The 27,338-nt window shown below is 40.8% G+C and overlaps 3 protein-coding genes across 5 annotated transcripts; all 3 read left to right on the top strand.

Moving 5' to 3' along the window:
- Nucleotides 1–213: 213 nt before the first annotated feature.
- On the top strand, nucleotides 214–12,019 carry pbxip1a (pre-B-cell leukemia homeobox interacting protein 1a). 3 transcript variants are annotated; one of them, XM_080295755.1, is made up of 10 exons: nucleotides 214–338; nucleotides 1,130–1,258; nucleotides 2,475–2,559; nucleotides 2,656–2,723; nucleotides 5,065–5,704; nucleotides 8,444–8,677; nucleotides 9,861–9,904; nucleotides 10,030–10,125; nucleotides 10,284–10,464; nucleotides 10,586–12,019. In XM_080295755.1, the coding sequence occupies exons 2-10, from the start codon at nucleotides 1,187–1,189 to the stop codon at nucleotides 11,800–11,802; spliced, it is 2,637 nt and encodes an 878-aa protein (XP_080151881.1). In that variant the 5' UTR covers nucleotides 214–338; nucleotides 1,130–1,186; the 3' UTR covers nucleotides 11,803–12,019. The 3 variants fall into 3 exon arrangements, with proteins under 3 accessions (XP_080151881.1, XP_080151880.1, XP_026013101.2); XM_080295754.1 differs by having other exon boundaries at nucleotides 218–351; XM_026157316.2 differs by having other exon boundaries at nucleotides 225–593.
- Nucleotides 12,020–15,321: 3,302 nt separating this feature from the next.
- Nucleotides 15,322–17,379, top strand: s100a11 (S100 calcium binding protein A11). Its single transcript, XM_026157388.2, has 3 exons — nucleotides 15,322–15,608; nucleotides 15,699–15,833; nucleotides 17,048–17,379. Exons 1-3 carry the CDS (start codon nucleotides 15,483–15,485, stop codon nucleotides 17,180–17,182), a joined length of 396 nt encoding a protein of 131 aa, XP_026013173.2. The 5' UTR covers nucleotides 15,322–15,482; the 3' UTR covers nucleotides 17,183–17,379.
- A 1,410-nt stretch (nucleotides 17,380–18,789) lies between these two features.
- s100u (S100 calcium binding protein U) lies at nucleotides 18,790–23,494 on the top strand. Its single transcript, XM_026157378.2, has 3 exons — nucleotides 18,790–19,014; nucleotides 21,560–21,692; nucleotides 22,023–23,494. Exons 2-3 carry the CDS (start codon nucleotides 21,573–21,575, stop codon nucleotides 22,542–22,544), a joined length of 642 nt encoding a protein of 213 aa, XP_026013163.2. The 5' UTR covers nucleotides 18,790–19,014; nucleotides 21,560–21,572; the 3' UTR covers nucleotides 22,545–23,494.
- The last annotated feature ends 3,844 nt before the right edge of the window (nucleotides 23,495–27,338 follow it).

A 27,338-nucleotide genomic window follows, 5' to 3' on the forward strand; every position in this document is an offset into this window, starting at 1 on the left:
TGTGTGTATCTTGTGGGATCACACATGAACTTGTATTATTATAAACCAAGGAGAAAGAGCCGGGACCATCACCTGCCACTTTCACCTGCGTGCGTCAATCAAGCTGGGATGCACGTCGCTTTCCTGACGCGACACTTTTATCCGATTGGTCCAGCCATGATTCGGGGGCGGGTGCTCCCGCGGCTTTGGTGAAATCCCATTGGATGTGAGACACGTTGGTCGACGTGACGCTACTTGGAATTCCCGAAGTTCCCAAGTTCAGAGGAGAGGAGCTGTGCTCGTGCTAAACAAAACAAAAGCAAAGCCCTTTGAAGTGGAAAACGCCGAGCGACTCAAGTGTGAGCACGCGGGGTAAATAAACGTCTTGTTCGCGTTTGCGGTGATGGAGCCGAGCTCGTGTCGGGGGCAGCCTGCTTAACAGCTGGGCCTGAGTGAGAACGCGGAAGAGTGGGAGTGGGAAATTCAGCCAACCATCCTTTGTTTACCATCATGAGTGAACCTTGAATTTGGTTGCTACAACAACCACAGCCGCCCAGCATTTACCTCTTATAAGAGCAAATCAGAACCTTAGCGCGCGCTAGCGTTGCCGATAAGTGAGTATTGACCTTTATTTGCATGCTTGGATCAATGAAGTACCCGTACAGTTTGGGGGGGGGGCTTGACCATTTTTGGGCATTTAACTGCTGCACAGATTGACTGGATGAATGGATTTGAATGAATGGCTGGCTGGAAATAGCAGTAGCGATGAATGCAGTCAGGAGATTCTTGTTTTCTGCACTGACTGAAGCCTTTGTTTCACTGCGCAGCGGTGTATTATGGATGCCTCCGTTACATAACTTGAATCAGCGACAATCTGCTCTTTATCCCGTTTCCGTTTGCAAGGTTTTAACTGTGCCACAACTGCGCGATTCTGGCCTCTTTTACCGTAGTTTTAAAAAAAAATTGCATGCGGATGCTGCATAAAATCACACACGGCTCATCGAGTTTTATGCATATTTTTTAATGTTCTCAACTGCGCCTTATGCACCTGAACACGTTGTAGTCGGGTTATTGCATGTTGATAATGAGGCTCACATGTGTGCATTAGGCGTGCTCGCTGAAGACACGTTGTTTTTGTCGTCATATGCAGGATTTTTAAAGCTCAATCTGTCCCGTGTGCTGTGCCAAGTTAAGCCTGACGGGGGCGATGTCTGACAGCAGCAACAGCACAGGCAGCACAGGCTCCTCCACCAACAGCTGGACCCTCCTCTCCCCGGAGGTAAGACGAGATTGAGCATAGCTAAGGAAAGTCTGGGTATCATTTGGAGCACCATGATTATTATCCTGCTCCATGAATACTGGTTCATTTATAATTTGTCTTGTCCTAACCTGCAGCCCAGAGCTGCTTAAAGTGGGAAACATCCTGGTGAATGTTTGCAGAGCGCCAAATTGTGCCTCATCAGGCAGATAATGTGCACAGTTCAGATGAAAATAGGATTTATTTCACTTTGGCCTTTTGTCTATGCTTTATTTATACTATTCTAGCAGTTCTCATACTTTATCCAGTAATGTACCCCTCTGGAATAGCTTTCTATGCCACTTGGCTATCTGACCAGCACAAGGTATTTATAGCAAGCAAATATCCCAGTATACACTGTGCCAACTAAGATAATATTGTAGTCACACTGAACTGAGTCTTTCTGGTATGTTGCACCTCAGATTTAGTGACACACATGTGCTTGCACTTCGCTGTGAACCGTTGTCATTCTCAGTGGCAGAGAGGCAACTGCAGTCAGTCGGTGTGATATCCAGCATCAGGGTTTTTGAGTCATGAAAGAAAAGCTGCAGTGGTTTCAATCACAAATTTCTGTTAATCATTAAATATCAAAAATGGGCTTCCCACTCACAGTGACCACACTGAGGTTTAACAGCAGGTAAGAGGTGGCAAAACAGAAGTACTGAATGTAAAATGTATTTTTTTTTATTGAAGTCATTACTGTTTAATTGTTTCTAGAACTATATATAACTGGCTTTTAATTCAGCTTTTATATCAACAACTTGTATCCCATACAGTACTCAACTTCACAGTTGTTTTTTTGTGTGTGTATTAGCTCAGTATGCAAGCATGACTTGGCCTGTAGTAAGGCTGCTGTGGTTTTAGGAAAACCTTGTGTTACGCTGAGAGGTGTTACTAATATTTTACCCAGCCTCGTTTGTTAGGATAGAAAAACCAATGACAGCTGCATGGATATTATTTTGTCAGTTTGGGTTGGAGAATGTGTAAAAGCTCATCAGACAGTAGTTTGACTGTGATTTGTAGCTTTTGTTATCAAATATTTCAAGATCATTACAGGAAAATCTGACTCCATAATTAATTGGTAAGCAGTGCCAGTTGTAATCATTGGTGAGTGTGAATGCTACTCTAAATGTCAAGGTTATGGCTACAGGTGTAAATTTTTACCAGCTGGTTCTCATTAGGTCTTCTCACTCAACAGGAAGCTGCCATTGAGAATGTCGGGCCCGTGGATGATGGCACAGAGAGCCTGGGGGATGTCCCCAGTCTCTCAGAGGAGGTGGCAGGTACTGACAAGTCAACATATCTGCCTGGTGTCTAAAGCTTTGACCTTTTCTTGGGTTCTACATCTTTGTTTTTGCATTGTGTCGGTGTTATTTCAGGAGCTGCTGTGGAGTTCAAACCCGTTGGTATCCCCATAGAAACTGTACTATCTGAAGAAGGCCACCAGGTTAGTAACTACGCAGGAGTTCATTAAGAAGACAAAAATTCAATCACATCATATTTAGACTTACCAACTGTGCCAAATGTATTGCTGCTTGACAGATCATAGCTGAGAGCCAGAATATCATCTTCTTTTCTGAGTTTCATAGCTGCTCAGAAGGTGCAGCTCCACCTACTTTACCACAGTGTGTAACCTCAGGGTATTTTTGCACATCAGGATAGATTTAAGGGGGGGGGTACACATCTGCAAAAATATTTTAAGTAGGAGCGCTTCCTGGATTCAAGTTGTTTGTGTGAGGAGGTCTTTGGAAGTGATCTATGATTTAAAACCCCAAGCTCTCTATAAATAAATATCATGCCTTTCTTCTCATAACATGGTCACATTTCACCTAACAGGTTTCAAGCTTAAACCTTAGGAATTTTTCAAATCTTTTTATCTGTATCTTATCTTCCGATCCACCGTTTAAGAGAAATAGAGCTTCGTCTCATAAAGCTTTATGCAAGATCTCTGAATTATATTTAAAAAAAAGCTTAAGCTATGCCTCCCTATTTCCAAATAGAGCTTTTCATTATGTTAGCCTCTAATTTCAACTCTTACTTTGCAATTTTGTCTGCGTTCCCATTGCCCTCCACGCTAACATGAGCATAAGTCCAGCAGGACTTTACACTCATGCCTACTCCATGTATTCTGACTATTTTTGTAAGTATTTCCTTCAAATATTTACCTCTGATTGTTTCTTTTGACTTTAAACTACCAAGGACTGCTGGTACACAGTCTCAATAACTCTTCTGATATAGCAGGTCTACAACTGTAGCACCTGTTTCTGCTGTAAGTACAGTTAGTCTGTCTGTAGTCTTTTTCATATGACTGCACCTAATTCATACACATACACTGCCACCCGAAATCCAGTAGTAACTACTGGCGTTACCGGTAATATCCTTTCACTACAAATCTGATTAGCACAACAAATTGAAGGAACAGATGGTTATAATAATTCCTGTTTACACCGTAAAAATAAAAATAAACATCCAGTGTTATTCATATTTCTACCAGTGAATTTTCTCTTTCACTTCAGTCTATAGTGGGCACCAAAATATCCATGGGCAAATATAAGTCCACACACAGAATTTGGCCCATACTCTATATAAACAACAGCTTAACTCCTCAACCTTTCTGTTGCTTTGAATGCTCTCAACAATCACACAGCATCTACCCAATATGCAGCTGACAGCTTTGATAGACTTACATGTAAATGAACGTTCATCAACTTGCACCAGCAGCACATTAGTAGGAGTTTAATGTATTAAGAAGGCCCGAAGACGTCTAGAAGTGATTACTTTGTACAGTATGACACTAAAACTTAAGCTGCATTATCTAACCTTCTCTTCCTGGTAAAGAACACATAGCATGACTTCATCACTCATATTTTAAAACCACAGTCATATGACCACCTTTCTATCTTAAATGTTTACCCCTTAAAAGCCTGTAAGGAGTAACCCTTGAAGCTCTTTTCTGAACTTTACAGATGCCTGAAAAATGAATAAATAAAAATTTAACATTTTGATTTTAAAACCTGTAAATAGAATACGAGTAATGATTCATCTCTCTTCATCAACATAAAACTATTGCTCACTATTTCTACCAACATTTATACAATTTAATGTATCATTCTGTTAAACATAATAGGACTAATAGCACAACCTTGGGGAGTACAGTTTGTAATCTCAAAATTCTCACAGAAAAATGACCTTTAATAATGACTTTGCATCCCTGCCTGCATCAAGACACTGAAAGGAGAAAACATAACAGTAGACATTGTGTTGTCTTTAAGTAAACTTAAAAAAAAGTTACAACTGCTTCAGTCTTACTGTCATGCTCATTCAATATCAATTAAAGGGTTATTAAAATTGTCAAAGTAATCCTGGGCAGCATCACTTAATGAAAGAGAAATACTGTAAACGATACTGTTTGCAGGGAAATAACCTCAATAACATGTAAAAGTCGCTGCACTTTATCAAAAAATAAAATAGAAAATAACAGCCAGCAAGTTATATTAGTGATCATTGTTATGCAATAAGAAGTTTAATAAATTGTACACAGAGAATTACTTTCTCGATTCTTGCACGTGAGTGTTACTCGTTAACACTTTGAGCAACAAATGAAGTCCTCGTAGTCAGGGTGTTTTTTCATTCATTCATGACATTTCTAAACAAACATCTCATTAGTAGACGTGTTTAAAATATCTTGTGCAGGAACAGTCAACACTGAAGTATTTAACAGTTTAACCACCACTCTGTTATTTGAAGGTTAATTAAAATGTCAGTTACACTTTTGTCCTTGTCATCAGGTGTGTCAAGAGACCTCTCCAGAGTCCAGTGAGGGTCCTGTCCCTTCTAGTCCATCCCGTATGAGCCCTCTCCCACCCAGCCTTCTTGACCCACCAGATCCGTATTTGGAGAGTCAGCCTCCAGTTATCCATGACATTGTAACCAGTTCTCCCAGTGACAATGAGCACCTAGGTGCCATGCCATTTGTCACCAACATTGACATGGGGGCTCCACTGGATATTCCAACTGTTGAAGTCCCCCCATTCGAGTCCGAGGAGTCCTGCTCTGCACCTCTGATTATTGAGATCCCCATCTCTGCAGAGCATGAGCTCCAGAAGCCTGTTGATGTTGGACTGATTCCTGCGAGTCCTCCTGGGGAGAGTCAAGTCTTCAGTGCTGAACCCGAGGTTAACATCCCCACCGAGACCCTTACAGCCACGGATCCCCTGTCTCATGTTGAAGCTGATATCAGCTTTGTTCCAGACAGCACAGAGTCACAAAGCCCAGTCCCCGAGAGCCTGGTGACAGAACATCCTACTGATGAAAGTCCTGCACCAGAGACTGTTGGTTCAGCTGAGGCAGATGAGGAGGCGGCTGTTAAAAATGAGCCTGCAAAGCCATCGGAGCCAGTGAGACAAGATGAGAGAGACGATGAAGAAGGTATTTGATTATCCTACATAAGCGTTTCAGTAAATGTAAAGGCACTCGCACAGTATTCCCAAATCCAGCCAGGCACACACAGCTGTGTATTCTACTTTTCTTTGATTTTTTTTTTTTTTTTTCTCAGTAGAAATAGATTCTTTCAAAATAATCTTCACATGAGATTATTAGTGATGGCAAAAACAGTGTTATTGGAAATCCACAGTAAAGCCATGGTATGCAAATAGCTTCAAGCACGCAACCTCATTTTAAGAGTTAAATCAAAGAGTGTGGAAGATCCTGCTATGATGTATTCTTTGAGTCCTGCAAAATTTATTTTCTAAAACTTAAATTTAAAATCTTCTTTTAGATGAGAGTTGAGATATCTTTTTTTCAACAAGCAGGACAAAAGATTAATAAAATTAGAGATGTAACAGAAAAAAGAAAACTAGCGCAATAAGAAAATGTAATTAAACAACACAAGTTTCTCATTTCTGGGGAACCGGTCTTCTTATCCACTGTGGGAAATGTACACCAGAGGCTGAAGTCAGGGCAAAAATTTGTTGTTGGAGTCTTGTGAACGTCTGTCTCCTCTTTCTGTGTGCAGTGAGAAATATACATTACTGTGCAAAAGTCTTCATTTCTTTATATTCTACTAGAAAAATAAGAAATAAGTGCAGTGATTTTCAAAATATGCACTAACATTAAATGAAAATACAACATGCTAACGAGGCTAAAGGTCAGTATATGGTATGACCACCATCTTCACCATAGCCTCTCTTTGGCAAGCGTTCTTCTTTAAGTGGTCTTCAGGAATAGTATCTCCGCAAGGACATTCAAAGCTCTTCTTTGGATGTAGGCTGCCTTTTGTTCTGTTCTCCCACACTGCTTCATTAATGGTGAGGTCCGGGCTCTGGGGAGGCCAATCCATGGCTGATAGTGTTTCACTGTGTTTTTCTATCCAGGTATGCGTTTACTTCACTGGTAGCGTGTTTGAGATAATTGTCATGATTAAAATTAAGTTGTTTCAAATTAGACATTTTCCAGATGAATACTGCAGGTGAATTAAAATCTTTACTGTGTTCAGAATTTCATCCGATTTTACAAGATTACCAACACTACTGGCCAAAATGAGGCCCCATCACAAAGCCTCCACCATGTTTTACAGCCATCTGTAAAATATGGTGGCTTTCTGTCTCTCTTCCACAGCATGTCTTTTATCCTGTCTTCCTTCTCTCACCCAACCGGTCGCGGCAGATGGCCCCGCCCCTCCCTGAGCCTGGTTCTGTCGAAGTTTCTTCCTGTTAAAAGGGAGCTTTTCCTTCCCACTGTCGCCAAAGTGCTTGCTCATAGGGGGTCATATGACTGTTGGGTTTTTCTCTGTATGTATTATTGTAGAGTCTCAAGGCAACTGTAGTTGTGAGTTGGCGCTGTATAAATAAAATTAAATTGACTTGAATAGACACTCACTGTTGCACCTCTCTCCTAACCTCCTCTGTACATATTGGTGACAATTTGAAATAGAAATGTGGATTCATCACTACAAAAGAACTGTTGCCAGTGATTTTTCAGTCCAGGTCTTGTGTAATTTGGCATAATTCTGGCTTTTCTCTTTTTTCTTCATTAAGAATGGTTTCTTGACAGCCATCCTTCCGCTAAGACTACTTCTGTTGAGACTTTAGTGAACAGTAGATGGATCAACTGAGGTCCTGTGTCAGGGCTTTATCTGTTTCTTCCTCTACTGTAGATACTTTTTTTTTCTTCATTTGTCCTCCCCTCATCCACTTTTAGTTTATTTTAAGGATACACTGCACACTATGCTTATAAGTTTTCAGCTAATAGCTCTTTAGGAATTGTCTTGTTAGTGCAAAATTTTCTGTTTTATGTCTATTAAATCAGGACTTTTGCACAGTTCAGTATGTGAACCTCCCTTTCTTTGTTGTCAGTTAATCTTAAACCCAAACAACTGTAAAATGTCTTTTAATAATGGATGTCTTAAAGCTTGATTTTGACACAGTAACCCTTTTTTATTCTCAATCCCAAGATAAGATGACATTTTAAGTCAACGTTGTACCTGTGTGTAACAATATTACAGCTGATCTTATTTGTAAAGTGACATACAGCGAGCATCCTGCCTTTAAATATTTGCATCTGGGTCCCAGGCTCTGAGGCTCTTAGCAGGTTTTCCAAGCTGCCTCTGCAGCTTTTGAGGAAAGTAAGTGGTGCTTTATAATAGGAACAAGTTGATAAAAGCAGAAAAATGAGAGAATTTGTTAACATGTTTCTTATCTATGTCTCGCTAGCAGCTGGAAAGCGATTTATCAGTATGACAGGAGAGCCCACACCCCGCTGAGAAAATGATGAAACCCCCATGCATGAAATTACTGTTGTTGTAATTTAGTGAGAAAATGTCATCCATTCTGAGAACCAGCAGTGGCTTTTTTTGTCAGACACTTTTCACATGCTGTTTACACGCTGTTGTGTTTTGCAGCTCATTTGCTCACTTAGAGTCTGGTATTCTGCGTGAGGAAGTCGCCAGCACATAATTATTCACTTCTGACAAAAATGCCACAGATGTTGAGATGATTTGTTGAAGTAACTCCAGCCCACAGTTGAATACATGTGGTTTAGGTTTAGGCACATTATCATCATCTGTCACAAAAATACAACAGAAAACGTGACAGATCTTTGCTGTCTTGCCATTTCTTTCTCATGCTTAGAATTTCTTCTTATTTCCTTCTTACATTTTTCCTTTCTTAGAGCCTTCCATTAGGTATGACTCGGGTGACGCTGGCAGCTTTGATGATGGGCTGCGGCGGAGAAATGTGCCCACCTTTGAGGCACAGAGACCAAGAACATCAGACGAGGAGGATGAGGAAGAGGAAGTAGAATTCAAGCTGGCTGAGAAGAAGGAGGAAAAGCCATGGTTCTCCTTGAACAAATGCATTGTGGGTGCTCTGGTCTTGCTATTTCTAGGTTCCCTCTTTCTCTCAGGTCAGTTCCTCTCATAACTAAGGTAGCTAGCTTGGTTCTGCTTTTATTGTTTGATTTAGTGCAGTATTGTGGCTACAATTTGTATGCTGCACATTAACAGTAAGAGTGAATGCTTTAATACCATAAATTATAATATTTATAGAACTGTGCAAAAATCTTGAGCCACACTGTATCTTTAAACTTTGCTTTAAAGTGCTTTTGAGCAATAGTTCTCAGGTTTTCCTGACTATTTTCAGAGTCCTCTGGCCTATGAATCATTCAAGCATAAACGGACGAACCAGTGTTTTGTCTGCACACAACCGAAAAGAAAACAACGGTTTTTATGAGCAGCCTGATGCAAAAAGCAGATAATTCTTTTCCCATTTCTTTACATGAATCTTCAAAAAACAACTTTCAGACTTTTTGGAATTGTACAAGCTCTGTTTTTGTCTCATATGCCGTGTTTTGGTATATGTTTGTGTCCCATCAAAACATAAAGAAAAGAGGGGTTGGCTCAAGACTTTAGCACAGCACTGTATGTTAAAATGTCAGAAAATAAACTGTGATCTTCCTACGCAGCATCAGAGTTTGGCAGTGTTAGGCAGCATTAAGAGTTTAGAGTAAATATTGCCATAAATTTCCATCATTTCACAGTTTCTGTTTGACAATGACAGTATTTACAAGTTACATAAGCACCTTTATTTGCTGTTGTCAGCAATAGTTAGATGTCTGCTTTCAGATCTTGTTGACTAAGCTCTACTATGTCAACAGGCTTCCACAGTGACCTGGATAATGGTAGGTCCAGAGCTAAAGATAAGGCAGCAGTGTAAGCTTCTGCGCTCACTGGCTAATGCTCAATAGCTTGCCCAAGCACTTATCTGGGCTGACAGTTGATGCTGCAGCAGCAGAAAAAGGCAAATAACATGCATTCTGAATTTTAACGCTCCTTATAATATTTTTGAAGGACTCACTGAATGTTTTCTGGGGTTTAAATTAAATGGGAAGGTGTCTAATGCAGTCACACTGTGTTGAAGGCAAAATTTATTAATGAAATGGAAAAGAAAAACAGTTGGTGTGGCGTGCAGTGAGTGGCCTGAGCTCATAAAGTTCACTTGAGCATCTTGAAAGGCAGCATGGCAGTTGTGTGTCAGTGAAAGTGCCTGTGGAAGGACTCGTTCTAAAACGTAGTTTTCCTGTCTGACAGGTGACTTTGATGCCTCCGATCTGAGTGACGCAGAACAAAGCCAGGTCTGTTTCCACAGATTCCTACTTCACATGATCATGTGATATGAAAATTTTAAAAACAAACATAAAGAAATAGACATTTTAAAAAAATGTGTGTTCTATTCATGTGCCAATGATTTTAAATCCAGGACGGGCTTAGCAGTGATCCACAGGATATGAAAGAGCTATTGGATAAACTGACACAGGAAAACCAACAAATCATTCAGCTAGAGGCACAACTTCAGGTCAGTATGGAGTCACACTGATGCTAATTATTTAGTTTTAATTGGTTTTATGATGTTTCAATGAATGTTTTTAATTGTTAAACAACTTGCGCAGCACCTTAATTTACCTACAGCTTTGTCCACGTTATAAACTGTCACTATTTGACCATATTTTTCAGTCTAAGAAAGAAGAACTTGACTCAGCACTGAAGGCGTTAGCAGCAAGTGGCGATAAAAAGGGTGAAGCAGATCTGGAAAGAGAAAATGCAAAGCTGAAGGAGGAGCTGTCATCTCTGCCAGAGCTGAAGAAAGAGCTCGAGACTCTCAGAGCCAGAGTGACTGAACTCAGCCAGCTCGCAGGTATAATGTGGCGACTACATCGCCCTTTAAGTTTATACTTATTGAACGTATCCTGCATGCATAGAGACACGCTGGTAACGACCAAGGTCATTTTAAGTTTGATATATTAAATCCTTCACAGCTGATCAGGAAATACTTCCAGCTGCATCTAGTTCGGCCCCACAGCCTGAAGACAAAGATGGTCAAAGTAACCAGAAAACACCTGGACCAGAGAGGGGGAGGGACGCAAAGCAGGGAGGAAGGCTGAAGGAAGAACTCCATCGGCAGAAGGTTCTTTTGGAGGAGAGCAAGAAAAGGCTGGACGCAATGAAAAAAGATGGAGGCAAGAGAAAACAGGTCAGGGATCACTTGGAGGAGATCCAAAGGAAACTCTCCAAAGAAGTTGAGATGTGGGGGAAGAAGAAGCCCCAGGAGTCCAAATGGAAAGGGAACAAAGGCAAACACAATGAGCGGGACCACTACAAGAAAGAGGAGAGGGGAGGAGAGAAAGGGTGGAAGCACAACAACGAGGGAGAATGGAGGGATAAAGAAGAGAAGAAGCAGAGAAAGGTGGAAAAAGAGTGGAAAGATAAGGAGGGCGAATGGAGGCACAAAGACGAGAGGGGGGGACGAGGAAAAAAAGAGTGGAAAGACAAGAAGGAGGAAGACTGGAGGCATAAAGATGAGAGGGAGCAAAGAGGAGAAAAACAGTGGAAAGACAGCAAAGAGGAAGGGTGGAGAGACAAAGAGGAGAAGAATGAGAAAGACTGGAAGCCTCAAAAGCAAAACTCTCATAAAGAGGCTTGGAGGAAACACCAGGACGAGTGGGAGAGCAAGAAGGGTGAGAGGAGAATGGACAGAGAGGAGAGGAGGAAGGAGAAACCGTGGCACAGCCGGTCTGCTAAAAACCACCAGCACCAACATCACCATCAGCAGCCCCGCCATCCTCATCAGCACCACAACAACGATTTCTGGAGAGACCAGGAGCAAAAGCTCCAACGCAATGTCCGTCCCCAGCTGGGCTGTACTTCCGTGGAGGACTGTGCCAGCAAGGAGGGGCTCTATCCAGTGGAGCTGTCAGAGTTTGAGGAACTTCTGGAGGGCTACCTGAGCAAGCTTGAAAGGTCATCATCAGAGAGCAAGGATAGGTTCAGGAGGCTGACCGCAGACTACTTTGAGGACGGCGTGTTCATCCACGACAGGATTCGTTTCAGCGACTTTGCTGAGGACGTGGCAGACATTTTGGAAGACATGGTGGATGTTTTAGAGGGCGACGGGAAGAAGGACGACGACTCCCTGGAGGAGGAGATGGAGGAGTTTGAGCGAGAAGCCCTGTGGAAGTTTGCTGCCACGGCTTAAAAAAACGGCTGCAGAGAGGAAACCAGTGGTGGTTTTATAGGACATTTCTTGCCTTCGGAGCTGTAATAGCAGTAGCTTCTGGCACAGAGTGGTTGTGCCTCTCATAAACATGTCTCTCTGAGTCTGTAATTATAAGCTAGACTTGTATTTGTCATCTTGGACTTAGTCGTTGTTACCTACCTCTGTCGAGTCATGCCTCCTAAAGCAAAGTCCTTCAGTAATGTGTCGTGTGAATTTCCTCTGCTGTTTAGTGATTTACACACGTGTAGTGCATGTTACAGTTCATTATAATGTCAGTTTAAATTGATCACACAGATCACAAAAGATGGTATTTGCAAATAACCATCAGCACAATTTATATACCGTTATATAAGTTGTGAATAGAAAAAAAAGGGGGGGGGGGTTATTTATGTCATTTTATCTTGTATGGGAGCCTGACTAATCTCTACTCCAAGCAGGTTAAAAAAATACTAGAATGTTTTTGCAGATAGCATTTATCCCTGCTCGGGTGTGACTGTCCAATCCCAGAGGATGAGATCGCGGTCCTTTCAGTGATAACAATCAGATCAGGTCGGACCAGTTTTCTGTCAGCAGCGCTTTATTTGGCCAAACACACACAGAGGACTGCCTGAGAGGGCCTGATTTCTAGATTTGAAGAACTTTTCCATCCTCTTGGCCGACGGCAGACGTGTGGAACAACCAGGAACCAGTTTGTGCTGCTCAAGAAAAAAAAAAAGCAATAGCCATAGTTAAGTTGAACATTGCTAAATCACTTTAGCACTTTTCTCAAACATATGAGAACCGTCTTTTTTTTAATTTTCTGTTTCCAATTAGATTTATTTTAAATAGGCATTTTTTGGGGGGGGGGGGTTAGGACAGGTTTTTTTTTGTTTGTTTGTTTGTTTGGTAGTGTATCCATGGAGACTGCTAACACCGCTACTCTTACTCAGTATCCCACAATCTGACCCATATGGAAAAGATATATATAAATCTTATAAAGTTTGTATCTGTCTTGTGTGAAACTTGTATGAAAAGCATACAAGAGTGAAAACCGATATAAGATCCCTTGAAAAATTATATAATGAAACTTGTATGTTTTGGATACTTACTAAAACAATATATGAAAGTAATGAGAAAGTGGCCACTTTCATGAGTAAATCATGTAAGTTTTTACTATTTCTTTTCCATATGGGGAGTACAATTAGAGAGGTTAGTGAGCTGAAATAGTTTCATTTACTTAATCTGTTAATTTGCCAAAATGAAATTGGCAACAAAACAAATATATATATATATATATATATATATATATATATATATACATACATACATACATACATACATACATACATACATACATACATACATATTTTTTTCCTTTTTTCTCACGCATAGATTTGAAGTGGCATGCGTGACAGTGACCTAGACATAGCTTTGTTGTTTTTAGGTGATATAAATAAGCACGAAAAAAAAAAACATGTTATTTTTAATTTTATTTTAGTGTAGGTAGGTGAACCAGCACAAAGCAAAGTCCAAAATATATTTCAGAATTACTTTAAAATTGTGAAAAAATAGTTGTTTTATTTGTGTTTTGATTGTAGTGAAATTTGACTTTTCCCTCTATTTGTGGATGTGAAGTTGAACAGATTGTGATTGTTTTCTCTCAGCAGTGATTTCATGTTTATTTATTGTCTCACTACAGTGCATCTCTTTTTCTTATTTTTAATGAGAAGAACCACAGATTTTATCCCGGGCTGTATGCTTTGAATGTGAAAATGGTGACATTTTCATTAATTTAGCTTGCCAGCTCCTGCTTATGTGCCTTTTATTATATTACAAATCCTTTTGATTAGACGAAAGGTAGTTGATTTTATCAGCTTCTGCAAAGATTAGTAAGAAAAGCAAGTTTACGCGACTTGTAATTTTACTGCTGTTTGAATGAATGTCGTAGAGTTTACACATAAAAGACTGAGCTGATGTTAAGTTTTGGAGAAGTATGTTTTGTCTTTTTGAAGGTGTCCAGACCAAAGGATTCAGACGAACGCTAATCACAATGGATGAATCTTTTAATGAAGCAGAGTTTAATGAATATTTGAGGACTATTTTTGTGTTTGTGGGACAACAGTAAAGCTCTGTGCTTACCGATAATGTAGGACCTGACTCAAACATGCATGTAATTGATCACTGGACAATTTCTAGTTATTCCCCCAATCAACAGTTATGTCCTCATTTTCAAGATCAATATTAAGTTCAATAAATCTTTCACCCTTGATACGTAAACAATGTCTTTATTTAATCATTTCTATTGTTTCAAAATATTCACACGTTTTTCTTTTTATATGATACTCCTGTACATATTCCACAAGCAACTGTAAATGGCATTACTGCAAGGTGGAGGTGTTTAGGAGCATGTGGCCCTAGTGGTTTACACTTCTTCACCTAACAAGTCAAAGGTCCCCAGTTCAACCCTGAGAGGAGAAGCAAATCCCTTGGGTGTCAGGAAGGGCATCTGATATACCAAATGAAGTATGTGTCGTAAATAAGGGACATATTTACGGACATGAACTTTGCTTATTGGAAGTGTTTAGGTACAACAGTAACTCATCCACAAAGTGGCACTCTGCATAAAGTTACAACATCCTCTGGCGTTAGCATGAGCACAAAAACTGTGTGGCAGCAGTTTCACTGCATGGGTTTCCATGGGTGAACAGCTCCTGTTGGTGGCACAGTGCTTATGTCTATACGGTGTACAACTATTGCTGCCTATATCCCTAGTATTTGTCACAGTGATAAGTATCAGTATCAGTGTGACCTGTGAGCATTTTTGAAATTGTACCGAAAAACGTAACGCCAGATACGCAGCTTACTGGAAGTCTTTAGATGCCGTGTGTGCACGATATCTGACTCATTCTGAGTGTGAAGTGAAAGTGTTGGCACGACAGGCATCTATCATCACAGCTGTGATTGCAAACTGAAACATTTACACCCAGAAAAAATACTCAACAGCTACACGTTCACAGGCACGAACGCACTTTGCTCACGCTGATACGACAGTCGCAGACCTGACACGCACAGTGAAAGCTTACCATTCTTTAAATTCTACATACCAGTCATTATAGAAATGTTTCAGTACATTTGTGCTTCCTTCCGAGTTGGGTCCTCTTTACATGTCCATCGTGGAGACGTGATCTCATTTAAATGAAAAGGATGACTGGAAGGGTCATTAAAGCGCAGACCGATTTTCAGCTATAAAACATTGAGACAATCCTGAGGAAGTGAAAGACAAGTAAAATGCTGAGGGGGAAAAAGATAAAATGTCTAAAGTTTAAATGCTGTTTTAATCTTTTTTCAGAAGTTTAATCAGCTTAGTGCAGTTGGAAAGGCATGACACTGTGTGTTTGTACCATATTATTTGAGTCATGTTTTGTATAAACTAATTACTGCTTAGGTATGCATGATTCGGTCACTTGATAAGAATGGCCTGATGCTACCACTAAATGCCTTGCTCTGCAAACTGAAATGGGTTTTGTGCTATCGTTAGTACAGTTTTGCCCTTTGTAGGGCAGAATGGCTGTTTTCTGTTCTCTGTGTGTGTGTGTGTGTGTGTGTGTGTGTGTGTGTGTGTGTGTGTGTGTGGAATCAGGCAGATAAGGGCAGGCTGGGGGAGAAGTGGGAACGGTTTAATGTTTTCCGCTGATGTTTGCATCAGTCGTGAAGATGAAGCGTATATATTTGGAGAGGTGATGGTCACAGTCAAGGGACAAGGTTCTCGGTACTTATTGCGACACACCGCACTGCAGACACAGAAAGTAAGACGGATGCTTTTTTCTTTCCTACTGCATTTCTTTTTTTAAGCTCTTGTGTGAGAAATACATTCACTCTACTTGTTTATTTCGCAGGTCATCATGGAAGCTGCTATCTCAACCCTTGTCACCCAGTTCAAGACATATGCTGGGAAAGACGGATCCTCCAGCACCCTGAGTAAGGATGAGTTCCAACACCTGGTGGCTTCTCAGCTGCCCAACTATGTCAAGGTGCGACTCTTAAGTTGTTCTTCCTCTTTTCCTTGTTATTTGTGTCCCTGAGCAGCCTACACACAGATATTAAAGAAACTGTAACTGTGGCATTGATCTGTTTGGCAAATGCGCATTTTTTTCTACTCTGAGCATTCACCCAAACATACATGCACCTTTCTATACTTAAGCACCTTGTATGACATTCACACATGCACACACATTCACACTGCACGCATTGAGGTTAACATATTACCGAAGGATACTTCGACATGCAAGCTGGAGTAACCAGAGATTGAACCATCAACGCTCCGATTGGTAGACGACCCGCGCTACCTCCTGAACCACCACAACCACCCCAGCGTTTGGAGCCGTGTCGCTCTTTGTTGTTCCACTGGTAGGGCTGTATCTCCACTGTTATTTAAGTAGCAAATCAGTTTTTGGCACCAGACATTTTTAAAGATGCTGAGCACTGTGGACAAATATTAAGATTACGCCCTTGGCAGCCAATCAGAAAAATCCTCCCTCATCATGTTGTATCACGTGTACTCTATACAACACGATACACACTTTGCATGTAAAAATTCAACACTTGTGTGTGTAACATATATTACTATAATTTTGCTATCAAATTCTAATACTGTGCATTTTAATTCTACATGCAACGTGTGACTGTACATCATGTGACATAATTCTTTTTTTTTAACTTCACTTAATGTGTTTCTCTGATTCTGATTCTGATAATAACATTTTATACAAAATCACCATCTGCATCATAAGGTAATGTCTGATTTTGTATTTACAGTGGAATTGAAAAATTGTCAATACATTTATTTGATTATAACAAAATTATTAATTGATCAAACCGTGGTCAGCTGATTCTTGTAAGGAGTGTAATCTTGTAATTTGGGATTGCATCGGTGTGAAAGTGGAATGAAATTAATTATAAACTGTACAATATCAAGAAAAACACTTCTGCTGCATATATAATGTAGTAATTTAATGTGTTTTATAGCCCAATGGCCATAGTAACTTACAGGGCTTGAGCTCTTTTCATAGCTGTTTTCCCCATGATCAAGAAATGTTGTGAGTGTGCCTACAAATGCTTTTCGGGTGTTTTTGTTACTTCATTCAACCATTAGGTGGCAGGACAGTGTTTCAAAGTAGATGATACTGCATCTGAGATCATTATATTGTATTGATCCTGAACTGTTCTTTGTGATCACCCTCTGCAGAATGCCAGTGATCCCGCTGTCATCGACCAGCTCATGGGCTCACTGGATGAAAACAACGACGGGGAGCTGACTTTCTCCGAGTTCTGGCAGCTGATCGGAAAACTGGCGAGCAAGCAGGGAGGCTTCAGTCAGTAGAGCTCGTCGCTTTCTGTCAATCGAGACTGAAAGTGAGCTGATTGTGCAACGCCAATCGTCTCAGTTTATGCTTTTGAGTTCAAGACCGTTTGAATTCTTTTGTCACCCTGCTGGTGCCACTCTTCAGTTAACCATTTGTTGACTACAGAAAACTATGAATTAAAGGCTTGATTGTCTTAAACCACCAACAACAACCAGCACTGCCTCCTGTCATTCATTCACTATATTATATGATGTCCAGCCACCCACATTGTATTACAACCCTGATTTAGGGGGCTGTAATCCAGTATGCATTACCACTATTACAACTACACCATCCAGACAATATCTTGTTGCATAGTGCTTTATAATACCTGTACAAAGCTGCTTGTCCAAGCATTAAGCAGGGATGATGTAAAAGCATAGCTTAGCCTTTGCTGTCCATCAGTGTGGCCTCAGTAGTCTGCAAAATCATTCTATTATATTTTGCTTGTGCAGTTTAATTGCAATGTGCCTCTTCAGCTGGCAGTTCTTAGTGTTACGGTCACTTTGTATTAATTCCAATGTCTAGACAGAGTTATGTGTGTTGGCGAGCTCCCCAGCTGTTTTATAGCCTATAGGCCTGTTTTAATTTTGCCAGAGAGACACAAGGAGGTTATGCTAACTGATTTGGAGAACAATGATCTTTAACTGATTAATAAATGTGACCTTTGTATCCAAGTTACACAGATTGAGGTGCCAGTGTGGGAGGAATGATGCAATGAGTCATCAACTCCAAAGTGATAGACAAAATGAAGTTGGAACACACAAATGAATTGTCTGTATGACCAACTCCCTTTGGTTTGAAGTCCAGAGCGTTACCAGATAGCATTAATGTGAAGGCTTCTTTAGAACTTATCAGCACAGAGCAGGGGATATTTAGTAAGAGATAATCTGTGGCATAAATTCAAAATTTCAAAGTCTCAAAAGCTCTTTCGGGGATCTGGAAAGACTGCTTTACCTCTTCAACCATATTTGCCACCCACATTAGCTTTCCTGCAGTATGTTCAGTAGAGTCCTTCGCCTCACCCTCACATTTCCAAAGTGTCAGCAGGAAAAAGAGACAGGCCATTATTTTCAGCCTAATATAAGTTTTATCCTATTCTGTTAGTTTAAAAGAGTTAAAAAGTATTTATTTATTTATTACATTTTTATTTCAGTCAAAGAAAGTGGGTGCGTAAAATTGTGCCAATTTGTGTGTTATTCATTGTTTCAATGTTTACTTGCTATCTGGGAGACGTACAGATGTGTGTCTGTTTTACTTAAGACACATCCTCCCGCAAAATTTTGCAAGATTCTGGGGTATCGCTATGCTTTTTCTTTACTTTTAGTGAGTGAAATACTTTGGGAAACGCCTGAGCTGTGTGCAGATGAAGTAATCCCACCCGCCCTGTCTCCTCGTCCCAGCAGATGAAGCCGCTCCAAGCCACAAGCCTGCCTAGTTGGCGTGAAACTGAACAAATCACACATGACGTGAAACAGCTGGCTAGAGAGCCAAAGATAATTCCAATAAAAACCGAGTATAAGTGTTTTGATACACTTTCACTCCCTTTTCACGAAAGTTGGGGTCGCGCTCTTGCACATTCCCAATTCTCCGCTCTCTCTCTCTTCCAGGTACACGCCCTCTGACTTGTGAAGGGGGAAAAGTTTTAAGGACAGAAAAAAAAAAAACCCTAAATCACGGAAGAGATTCTGCAGTCCTACTAGTTTGGCAAGTTCTCTGGGCGCAAAGCAGCGTAGAAAGGTGGAGAAGAGGGCAGAAACTCAAATTTGCGCACATTTGTATACTTCTCTTGTCCCGCAGGCTGTAAACGGTGAGTTAAAAGGGTACTTTTTGGCTTATTTTAGTGATCTCCTCCGTGTATGCAGCTTATTTGCTCATCGGGTTTTTTTTGCCACGTTTCGATAAACTCTCGCAAGAGCCATCCCATGAAATTTGGCCGCTGTCTGACTGCGGGACGGTTTCAATGACTCGACTCTACCGAAGTTTTGAGTTCACGTTGCACTTCCATAAAAAAAAGAAGTAAATCATTATAGTTAGTGGCTGTTTTGCTTTCATGTGCGTTTACATTTTAGCTTTTACAAACTGTGTGGGGTTGAAGCATGAGCTCCTTTTCTTGGAAAATATATTTGATATGATTAAGGCAGATGCCGACCATTTTGCCAAATGCCAAATGGTACAAAAAATTAAAGTAACTCTGAGTGACAGTATTGGGCTTTAACGTGACACATCAACCAGGCATCCGGGTCGCGCGTAAAAATGCATTTTTGAGCGATTTTTGGTGCCGGTTTTTACACCTTTGCGCACAATATGCTTTTAATCGAGAGGCCCGTGAAGGCGGCAGTTTGTCTTGCTGAGTGGAGTTTTGTATAGCTGTGTCTGTCACTTGTGACAATTTTATTTGTTTTGGCTTAAACATTCAAAACTAGTCTACTTGTGGTATTTGGGATGAGTCCTGGAAAAAAGCGTCATGCTTGTGGACGATGTGGATTCAACATTGTCTGAGTTTTCTGTATTTGCAAACTTGGAAGAAAGACAATGACTGCGCGCTGTATTTTACAGCCACAACCTAACTTGTTCCTCTCTCAATATTTAATGCCACACTAGCGGTAGTATTGTCATTACTCTGCGCACCTACCGTATCACATTCGCCCGTTTGGAAACGCAATACTCAATCCTCTCTGGGCTCTGGAGGGAAATGGGAAACCTCTGGTTGTAGGCCTGCATATTTAATTATTTGCGCAGTAGTTTTGGGGCCTTTAAGGCAAATAGCGGGGATTAATGTGCCTTCTCTCCCGAGTCCAACAAGGTGAAGCTCTGACGTGGGATATTTGTTTAAAATCGTGCGCGCTTTTAGAAGCTATTCAAGCAATACTGACTTACGGCAGGTCGTAGGTGAACAATGAATGTGAGAAATGAAAGAAATGTCAGGCTGTAAATAGAAGAAATGTATTTTGAGTAGGACGCAGTTAAGGCTCTTGTGCATTCAGGCTGTGGAGGGTGTGTCACCAGCGGAGGAAGAAGTCCCCTAAAGTTCCTAAAAGGCCCGAGTTTGTTTGTTTTAGCATAACAAGAAATTAACAGTCGATTTCTTCATCCATAGCTGGGCAGTTTAAAACTGGTGAAACTAACTTTCCTTGAAAATACTTACGCACACACACACACGCTTGTTTGTAACTTTATTAGGCCACTATTGTTCAGTGACAGCTGTTTTGACGATCAGAGATGTGCTCACTCGCCTGCATGCAAACGTGTGGTTATATTGTGCGCTCTGTTGTGGCACAACAAGGTCAGACAGATACAGAGCAGTAGGTCAGCTGCAAGTGTTAGATTTAAAACACTCTATGGTGTCAAAGCCTGCTGCTAATTAACATATGCTGAAACTAACACTAGCACCATAAACTTCAGGTGGGTGTTGTAAAGTGCACAGACTTTAGTAACTAATGATGTTAATTTTCTGCATGACAGCTTCCTTGTTGAAACAAAGAACAGTTTGTTTCTGTTTTGTACTTTGCGCTGCTACATTTGAATTCTGAAGTTGACATGCAATATGTTTGCCTTAAACATATCTTCTCTCTGCGTTGGGGCAGACTAACTCGGAACTGGCCTGTAAATTCCTGTCTTAAGTGATTTCAACAGGCAGCGATGAATGGAATTTCTGCGAACATGTGTCACCTATTGGCATGTTAAACTTGGGGAAATGCCTGTAGACTATATGAACGAGTTTGTAAAGATCTAAGGTCCTGATAGTCTCTCTGTCAGACTCCAAACATCTGCAAAGGTTTTAATGTATAGGAATTGGCTGCTGATGTGTAATGAAAGAGTGATAATCCACAGCAGGCCTAATTGTCCCATTTGGTAGCGTGAAAGGGGGTAACAGAGTGAAAACAAGAAAGAGACAGTAGCAGGTAAGAGAGAGGCAAGTACAGCTGGCAAGGTAGCAAAAGCAAGACAGAATGAGGGAGAGGGGGAGCGGGAGAGAAGCGCAAACAGGGACTAGGTAATCCCTTAGGTAATCTGAAGCCCAGTCCCCTCGGTAGCTTCAGTAGATCAGATGACCTATCAAAGATCAGAACTTCCATTGTGTGTTACAGCTTGTCTCTCAATCAGACTCTCCACTTATCTCACGTCACCATCCCTCCCTTATTGGAACTCAAGGCTCAACACCTGAAACAAAAGGACGCGCATGGAAATGAGGAGATCCTCTGTTTCATTTTCCACTGCATGTGCCTGTTACTGCAACACACTTGAACCACACTGTCTCCATGCAACTTCCCTCAAACAGCACGCAACAGTGATTATAACCATCTAAGTATCTATCTATCTATGATCATTGTTTTTATCTCTCCCTTTTTTAGAGAGAGAGAAGTCATGGAGAGTGCCATTCAGACCATGGTGAAGGTCTTCCTGAAGTCGTCCAAAGGAAGGGAGAGTCTAGGGAAGAAAGAATTCCAAAACCTTGTCTCATCCCAGCTGGGAAACATCCTCACGGTTAGGAAATCTTTGTTGAAATCTCAGAATTGTTGCTTATATTTGGATTATGTAATCATCTTCCACAAAAGCAGACAATGGTGTTGTGTTAGCCCTGGCCAGCCTTAACCTGTCCAGATTTTTGAAATGTTAACTGTGAACAAATGTTGCTGTAATATACAGCCAGTACATGGGAAAAGTGATCCGGTATGATGAAATGACACGGATCAACATTATAATGTAAACGGAGCTACTGATAGAGGGCCATTTACTAATCATGTACGGTGATATGACCAGTAAGAGGTGAGGTAGAGTTACTAATCATCATGATTGTATGTGCCTACTATTCAGGACACAGACAGCAAAGAAGCGATAGACAACATGGGTAAGGAGCTGGATAGCGACCAAGATGGCAAGGTTGGCTTTGAGGAGTTCATGAAGCTAGTCGGCTATGTGGCCTGCTCGCTGAGTGAGCAACGTTCGCTTGCCAAAGAGGAACCTGCACAGAATTCTGCATCTGCACAAGTGGCACAAAGCGTCCCCAACAAGGACGCTCAGAAGCCCAACGCGAACGAGGAAGCGAAGCCCGAGGCGAACGAAGAGGCAAAGCCAGCAGCAAGTGCTGAAGTGAAGGTAGAAGCAAATGCAGACGCAAAGGCAGAAGTAAAGGTAGAAGCAAAGGCAGAGGGGCAGACGCAGCCGGAGGCAGCAAAGGAAGCAGCTGTGTCTGCCACAGCTGCAAAAGCAGGAGAAGCGGCTGTAAAAGCGGAGGAAAACGTGGAGGAAACGGTAAAGGTGGGGGAAACTGCAGACAAGCTCCCCGCTGCTGTGAAGGAAGATGTGGAAAAGAAGACAGAGGAGGCGACCTCATAGGGGACAATTCATCCTTCACAACAAAAAAAGAAAAGAAATCACACTACACACATTCAAAACACTACACAAAGCACAGCCTTATCAATGTTAAAACAAATCGAAAAGCCACTAATGATTTTTTTTTATGTTTCAAACACAGAACTTTGAAATAAAGCAATATTGGGAAAAGTTAAAACACTACAAGACCAGCTCTAAAAAAAATAACAAGATATTCCTTTTTATAAGATAATAACTGTCAGTTTATTGCTTTGTACTACTAGTTACCACTATGTTCTTATGTACAGCATGTGCATCCCACTATATAGCACATTTACCTCATTATGATAATATACTATGATAGCATGCAGACGTACGCTATCCCATGCATGCCGTGTCCCTGTGAAAACCTTGCTGCACACGTGACCAACGCACCACTGCCAACAAGACCTTTAGCTTAAACCCAAACCTGTGCTTCCTGCACAGTTGTGCCATGCAGTCCTTTGGGTCCTTGATAAAACAGAAGTAAATTACATCTTAAAGGAATAGTTTGACATTTTAGGAAATATGCTTTTGAGATTAATAGCCAAAAATTCCTATACATTAGATAGCTTTGATTTGGCTAAAAATAACAACACGAAACATCTGCCAGCATCCCTAAAGATAAGAAATAACATTTTACAACAACTTTTTTGTTTAATAAGTTGTTCGCACCTTTTTAGAACAAAATACATTGATCATATCTGTTATTTAGTGCTAAAAGAGGGTAGCTGTTTTCCTCTTTAACTATAATTGATTTTCCATACAGACCCTAGGGTGCTTTTTTTCCTCTCTTCCGACTCTTTAAAGTGTATTTCTGAATGTGTCAAAGTGTTCCTGCATTAGGTGCATGAAAATCTGACAGTACATTTTTACTAACATTCTCGTGCTATATTTCTGATTGAGCATGACAATAAACAGAAGTGTTTTGCTGATGCTTTGCATTACTTCAGCTTGTCTTAACTGTGGTATTGGCCTCCTTTACACCTCCTTCTTCTTCCTCTTTCTCTTTCAAGTCTGCTTCACGGGCTCACTGTGCTGCAAAAGTTAACTTCATCTGGTGTCTGCAGCGTATTCTCGTCACTTTTAGTCTGCCATAAATTAGGAACTGGAAGATCAGGTGTGACCTTTGGCTAAATAATTAAGGTTCAGGGTTGGAATCCACACCAAAGGGCCATTAAGTGGCCAAAGGGGAGCCCAGATGAGCCTCATATGAGTGGGCTGGTCACTAGAGGGGCAGGTCAGAAAAGACGCTCTTGTAACCTAAGTTGAAGAGAAGAACATGATAACTAAAAGCCAAGAAGTCAAGCAGCCTTAACAGGTGTCACTTTTTAAAAATTAGTGCCTGTATTATGTGTATTTGAGACAGCAAGTCCTGCCTATTTAACCCTTAGGTGTTGGGCGGTTCATTATCAGGAGTGATCACTGGCAGCACAGGACAGAGGAGGAGTGACTTGACCTCTGTTTTGGAGGCTTTCCTTATAGTTGTTCATCGTCGTGGGTGGGGTTTTTTTTTTTTGTTTCTTTGTTTTGTTTTGTTTTGGGGTTGTTGTTTTTTTGCTGGTTTAGGCACCGTTTGTTCATCCCTGTGTGTTTGTCTGTCAGTCACACTCTCATTCTGTTTAAAGACCCCGTTTGACCTGCAACTGGATCCTTGGGCATTAGGCATTGGGAAACTACTGGATTAGGCATTTGATGGGTAACACACCCTGGGACACAAACAATTACATGAAAGTAATCCCGGGCTCCAGTGAACCTGCCTATCAGACGAGGTGGTAGTGTCAAAGGTATCATTGTCAGAGGTTGTGCTTTTTTTTTTTTAAGCAAAAAAAAAAAAGAAGAAGAAAAAAAGAATACTGAGCCATCAATGTGTGAGCTTCTGCAAAAGGCTAATAATGAGATGTTGCATGCTTTTGGAAACGTATTACCATTTTATTACCATTATTGTGGCCATTATTTAAGTTCTACATGGCCTCTTTATAATTAACTATTAAGCCTATACATAACTCTTATCTGGACCACTATGGAGATAAACTTGAAAGTGTACTTCTTTGTCACATTATATGCAATTTGTTAATTACAATTTAATGATTTGCAAATTGTTTCATCATCAATAATGCACCCATGAAAACAAAAAGGTTTGTGTTGCAGGCCTGCTGTGTTGCAGGTCTGTGAGACCAGCTGCAAAGTGCTTCAGGCACACACATTTTGGGCAGCGGACCAAATGTGTACCTTATGTACTGTTAGAGCACCTGGCACCGCAAACCGCTCAACAGCAACACGGGCAAGATAAATAAGCCTTGAGTCATGTGACCGCCATGGCTCACTGCGACACTCCCATTGTAAATAACCTCATTTACACACTCTGCTCAGACTTTATACTCACAGTATGCTACGTTTCCCGCCGCAGTTATTATTAACACACTTACTGAACAATCGGGGCTTTTTACACTATGTTATGATTTCTTTTAATAAAATACGTATAATTTTTATACTGCAAATACATTCTGGTACTTCCTATGACTAATAGAACCATGATCTCTTAAATTGCTGTAGTCAGCTTCCTGTTTAACTTGCACTAACAGCAGATGCCGTGTTTTTGAAGTGAGCATACCTGGGTTGCACATCATCTAACAAAGGTAATATTTGAATCTCTGCGATGATGACCTATGAGAGCTGCAGCCTCTTTCAGAGAGCTTAAACTGTTTGCAATGGCAGTGTTATTATTCTGTCCCTTAGTGCAAACCCCACCCAGCTTTAACTCATGTAGATTAAAAACATGCTGGAACTGAGCACAGCAGATTTGCAGTGGGGATTGTTTGCCGTCGTGTTTTCATTGCGACACAATGAATCTCTTTCATTCTGAGATACAGAAGATGAAGATAACAGCATGCGTTAAGAATCTCCAAAGTGATACACGTACGAGTGTACGAACGTGTGAGTCATAATGTTTGTGATTACGGGGCCGTTCCCAGGGAACTGTGCAGGCTTTTATCACTGTGCATTAATGCAGTCCTGCCAAGTACAGCAGTTGGACTTATTCAGGTCCACTGACCTGTACAGTAAACTTTATTATGCTGATTTTTTAACTTCATATGTAACGCTGTATCGTTTTGGATAATTTTATGTAAAGTGTAATGGCTAACATTGAATAAACTGTGACAATAACAAGTTTTTGTAGATTGTTCAATTAAAAATCCTGGTGTTGGTGTTAAGGTTTTTACAAATCAGGATGTAAAATACCTGAAAGTCAGTGACGTAGAAGCTCATCTGACTGATGATGCACCACAACTTACAGGTTAACATAATCTGTGAAGTAAAGAAAGTAAATACATCACTGCATGGGTGTTTTGCACAAGTGTGGCCATGAGATTGAGCACAATTTGGATGAAGATCCATAAAGTACAAGAAGCTGAAATTCTGTTGAATAGTTAAAGGGTAACATGAGCTAAAAATCTATCTATCCATTTTCTATCATTTAATGGTAGTGGTCAGTAAAAGTATTCTGATACAACCTCAGATGAAAAGCAGCACATGACAGATTACACAGTTTCATCATTTATTCAAAAGAAATTAAGCCAAAATGCAGAATCAGTGAGAAAAACTAAATACACCCTTACTGCTTCCAAAGAAATTAAGAAGGAAAGTGTTGGCAGGAAAGACATGAGCAATGATCTTAAAGAAGCATTTGTTGCTGCCCTTCAATCTCAGAAGGCGGTACTTTGCCATTCCCAAACAGGTTTTTGTCCATCATTCTACTGTGAGAAAGATAGGTGGAAAGACAGTTGTCAATTGTTCCAGGAATGGGCAGCCCAGCAAATTCACCCAAAGGACAGACCATGCAACGCTTAGAGACTCTGCAAAACACCCAAGAGCTGCACTGGAGACTCTACAGGTTTCAGTTAGCATGTTAAATGTTAGAAATTAGAAAAGACTAAAAAAAAGCGTGGTGTTTTGGAAGAGGTTCCAAGAAAAAACTTTTAAAATGAACATTGCAGCAGAGCTTAGATTTGCAAAATTGCATCTGAACATATCCCAAGGCTTCCGAAACAGCCTTGGACAGACGAGACCAAAATGGAGATGTTTAGCCATGAAGCACACCTCATATCAACTCTCCTGCACGGTGGTGGAGGGGTGATGATTTAGGCTTGTTTGGCAGGTGCAGGACCTGGGCAACTTGCAGTCATTAATTTCACCATGAACATGAACACTAGAGTGAAATGTGAGGCCATCTGTCTGACGGCAAAAGCTTAACCCAAACTGGGTCATTCAACAAGCACAGCAGCAAATCTACAACAGAATGGCTGAAAAGAAAAGAATGAAGATTCTGCAATGGACAGATCAAAGTCCCAACCTCAAACTGATTGAAATGTTGTGGCAGGACCTTAAAAGAGCCGTGTGTAAATGAGTGCTGGCAAACCTCAATGAACTGAAGCAACGCTGACAAGAAGAAAAATTCCTCTGATAAAGTTATAAAGAAAACGAGTGCTTCAAGTTATTGCTGCTAAAGGCAGGTTATATAAGCTAATGAATCATAGGGTGTACTTAATTTTTTACACACTGCCTCTGCATTTTGATTTAGTCTTAAATATATTACAGTGTAATATATCACACGCTGTTCATCTGAGGCTGTTTTTACATAAATTCCTTTTCATGACTGTATGCATATGTGATGAAGAAAGGAGGGGAGCTGAACACCTGCGCAGAGAGAGATAGATGTAAAGGAAACTGAAGTAGTATACGTAAGTGGGTGAAGGAGTTGGGGGTTGGGTGGGGGGG

The sequence above is a fragment of the Astatotilapia calliptera genome, chromosome 22 (genome assembly GCF_964374335.1).
Source record: "Astatotilapia calliptera chromosome 22, fAstCal68.1, whole genome shotgun sequence".
In the NCBI taxonomy this organism is placed as follows: Eukaryota; Metazoa; Chordata; class Actinopteri; order Cichliformes; family Cichlidae; genus Astatotilapia; species Astatotilapia calliptera.

Coding starts and splice junctions, on each gene's coding strand:
- pbxip1a (XM_080295755.1), top strand. CDS start 1,187: ATGTCTGACAGCAGCAACAGCACAGGCAGCACAGGCTCCTCCACCAAC. Junction 2,724..5,064: donor TATCTGAAGAAGGCCACCAG/GTTAGTAACTAC, acceptor CCTTGTCATCAG/GTGTGTCAAGAGACCTCTCC. Junction 10,126..10,283: donor AGCTAGAGGCACAACTTCAG/GTCAGTATGGAG, acceptor CATATTTTTCAG/TCTAAGAAAGAAGAACTTGA.
- s100a11 (XM_026157388.2), top strand. CDS start 15,483: ATGTTTTCCGCTGATGTTTGCATCAGTCGTGAAGATGAAGCGTATATA. Junction 15,609..15,698: donor CCGCACTGCAGACACAGAAA/GTAAGACGGATG, acceptor TTTATTTCGCAG/GTCATCATGGAAGCTGCTAT. Junction 15,834..17,047: donor AGCTGCCCAACTATGTCAAG/GTGCGACTCTTA, acceptor CACCCTCTGCAG/AATGCCAGTGATCCCGCTGT.
- s100u (XM_026157378.2), top strand. CDS start 21,573: ATGGAGAGTGCCATTCAGACCATGGTGAAGGTCTTCCTGAAGTCGTCC. Junction 21,693..22,022: donor AGCTGGGAAACATCCTCACG/GTTAGGAAATCT, acceptor CCTACTATTCAG/GACACAGACAGCAAAGAAGC.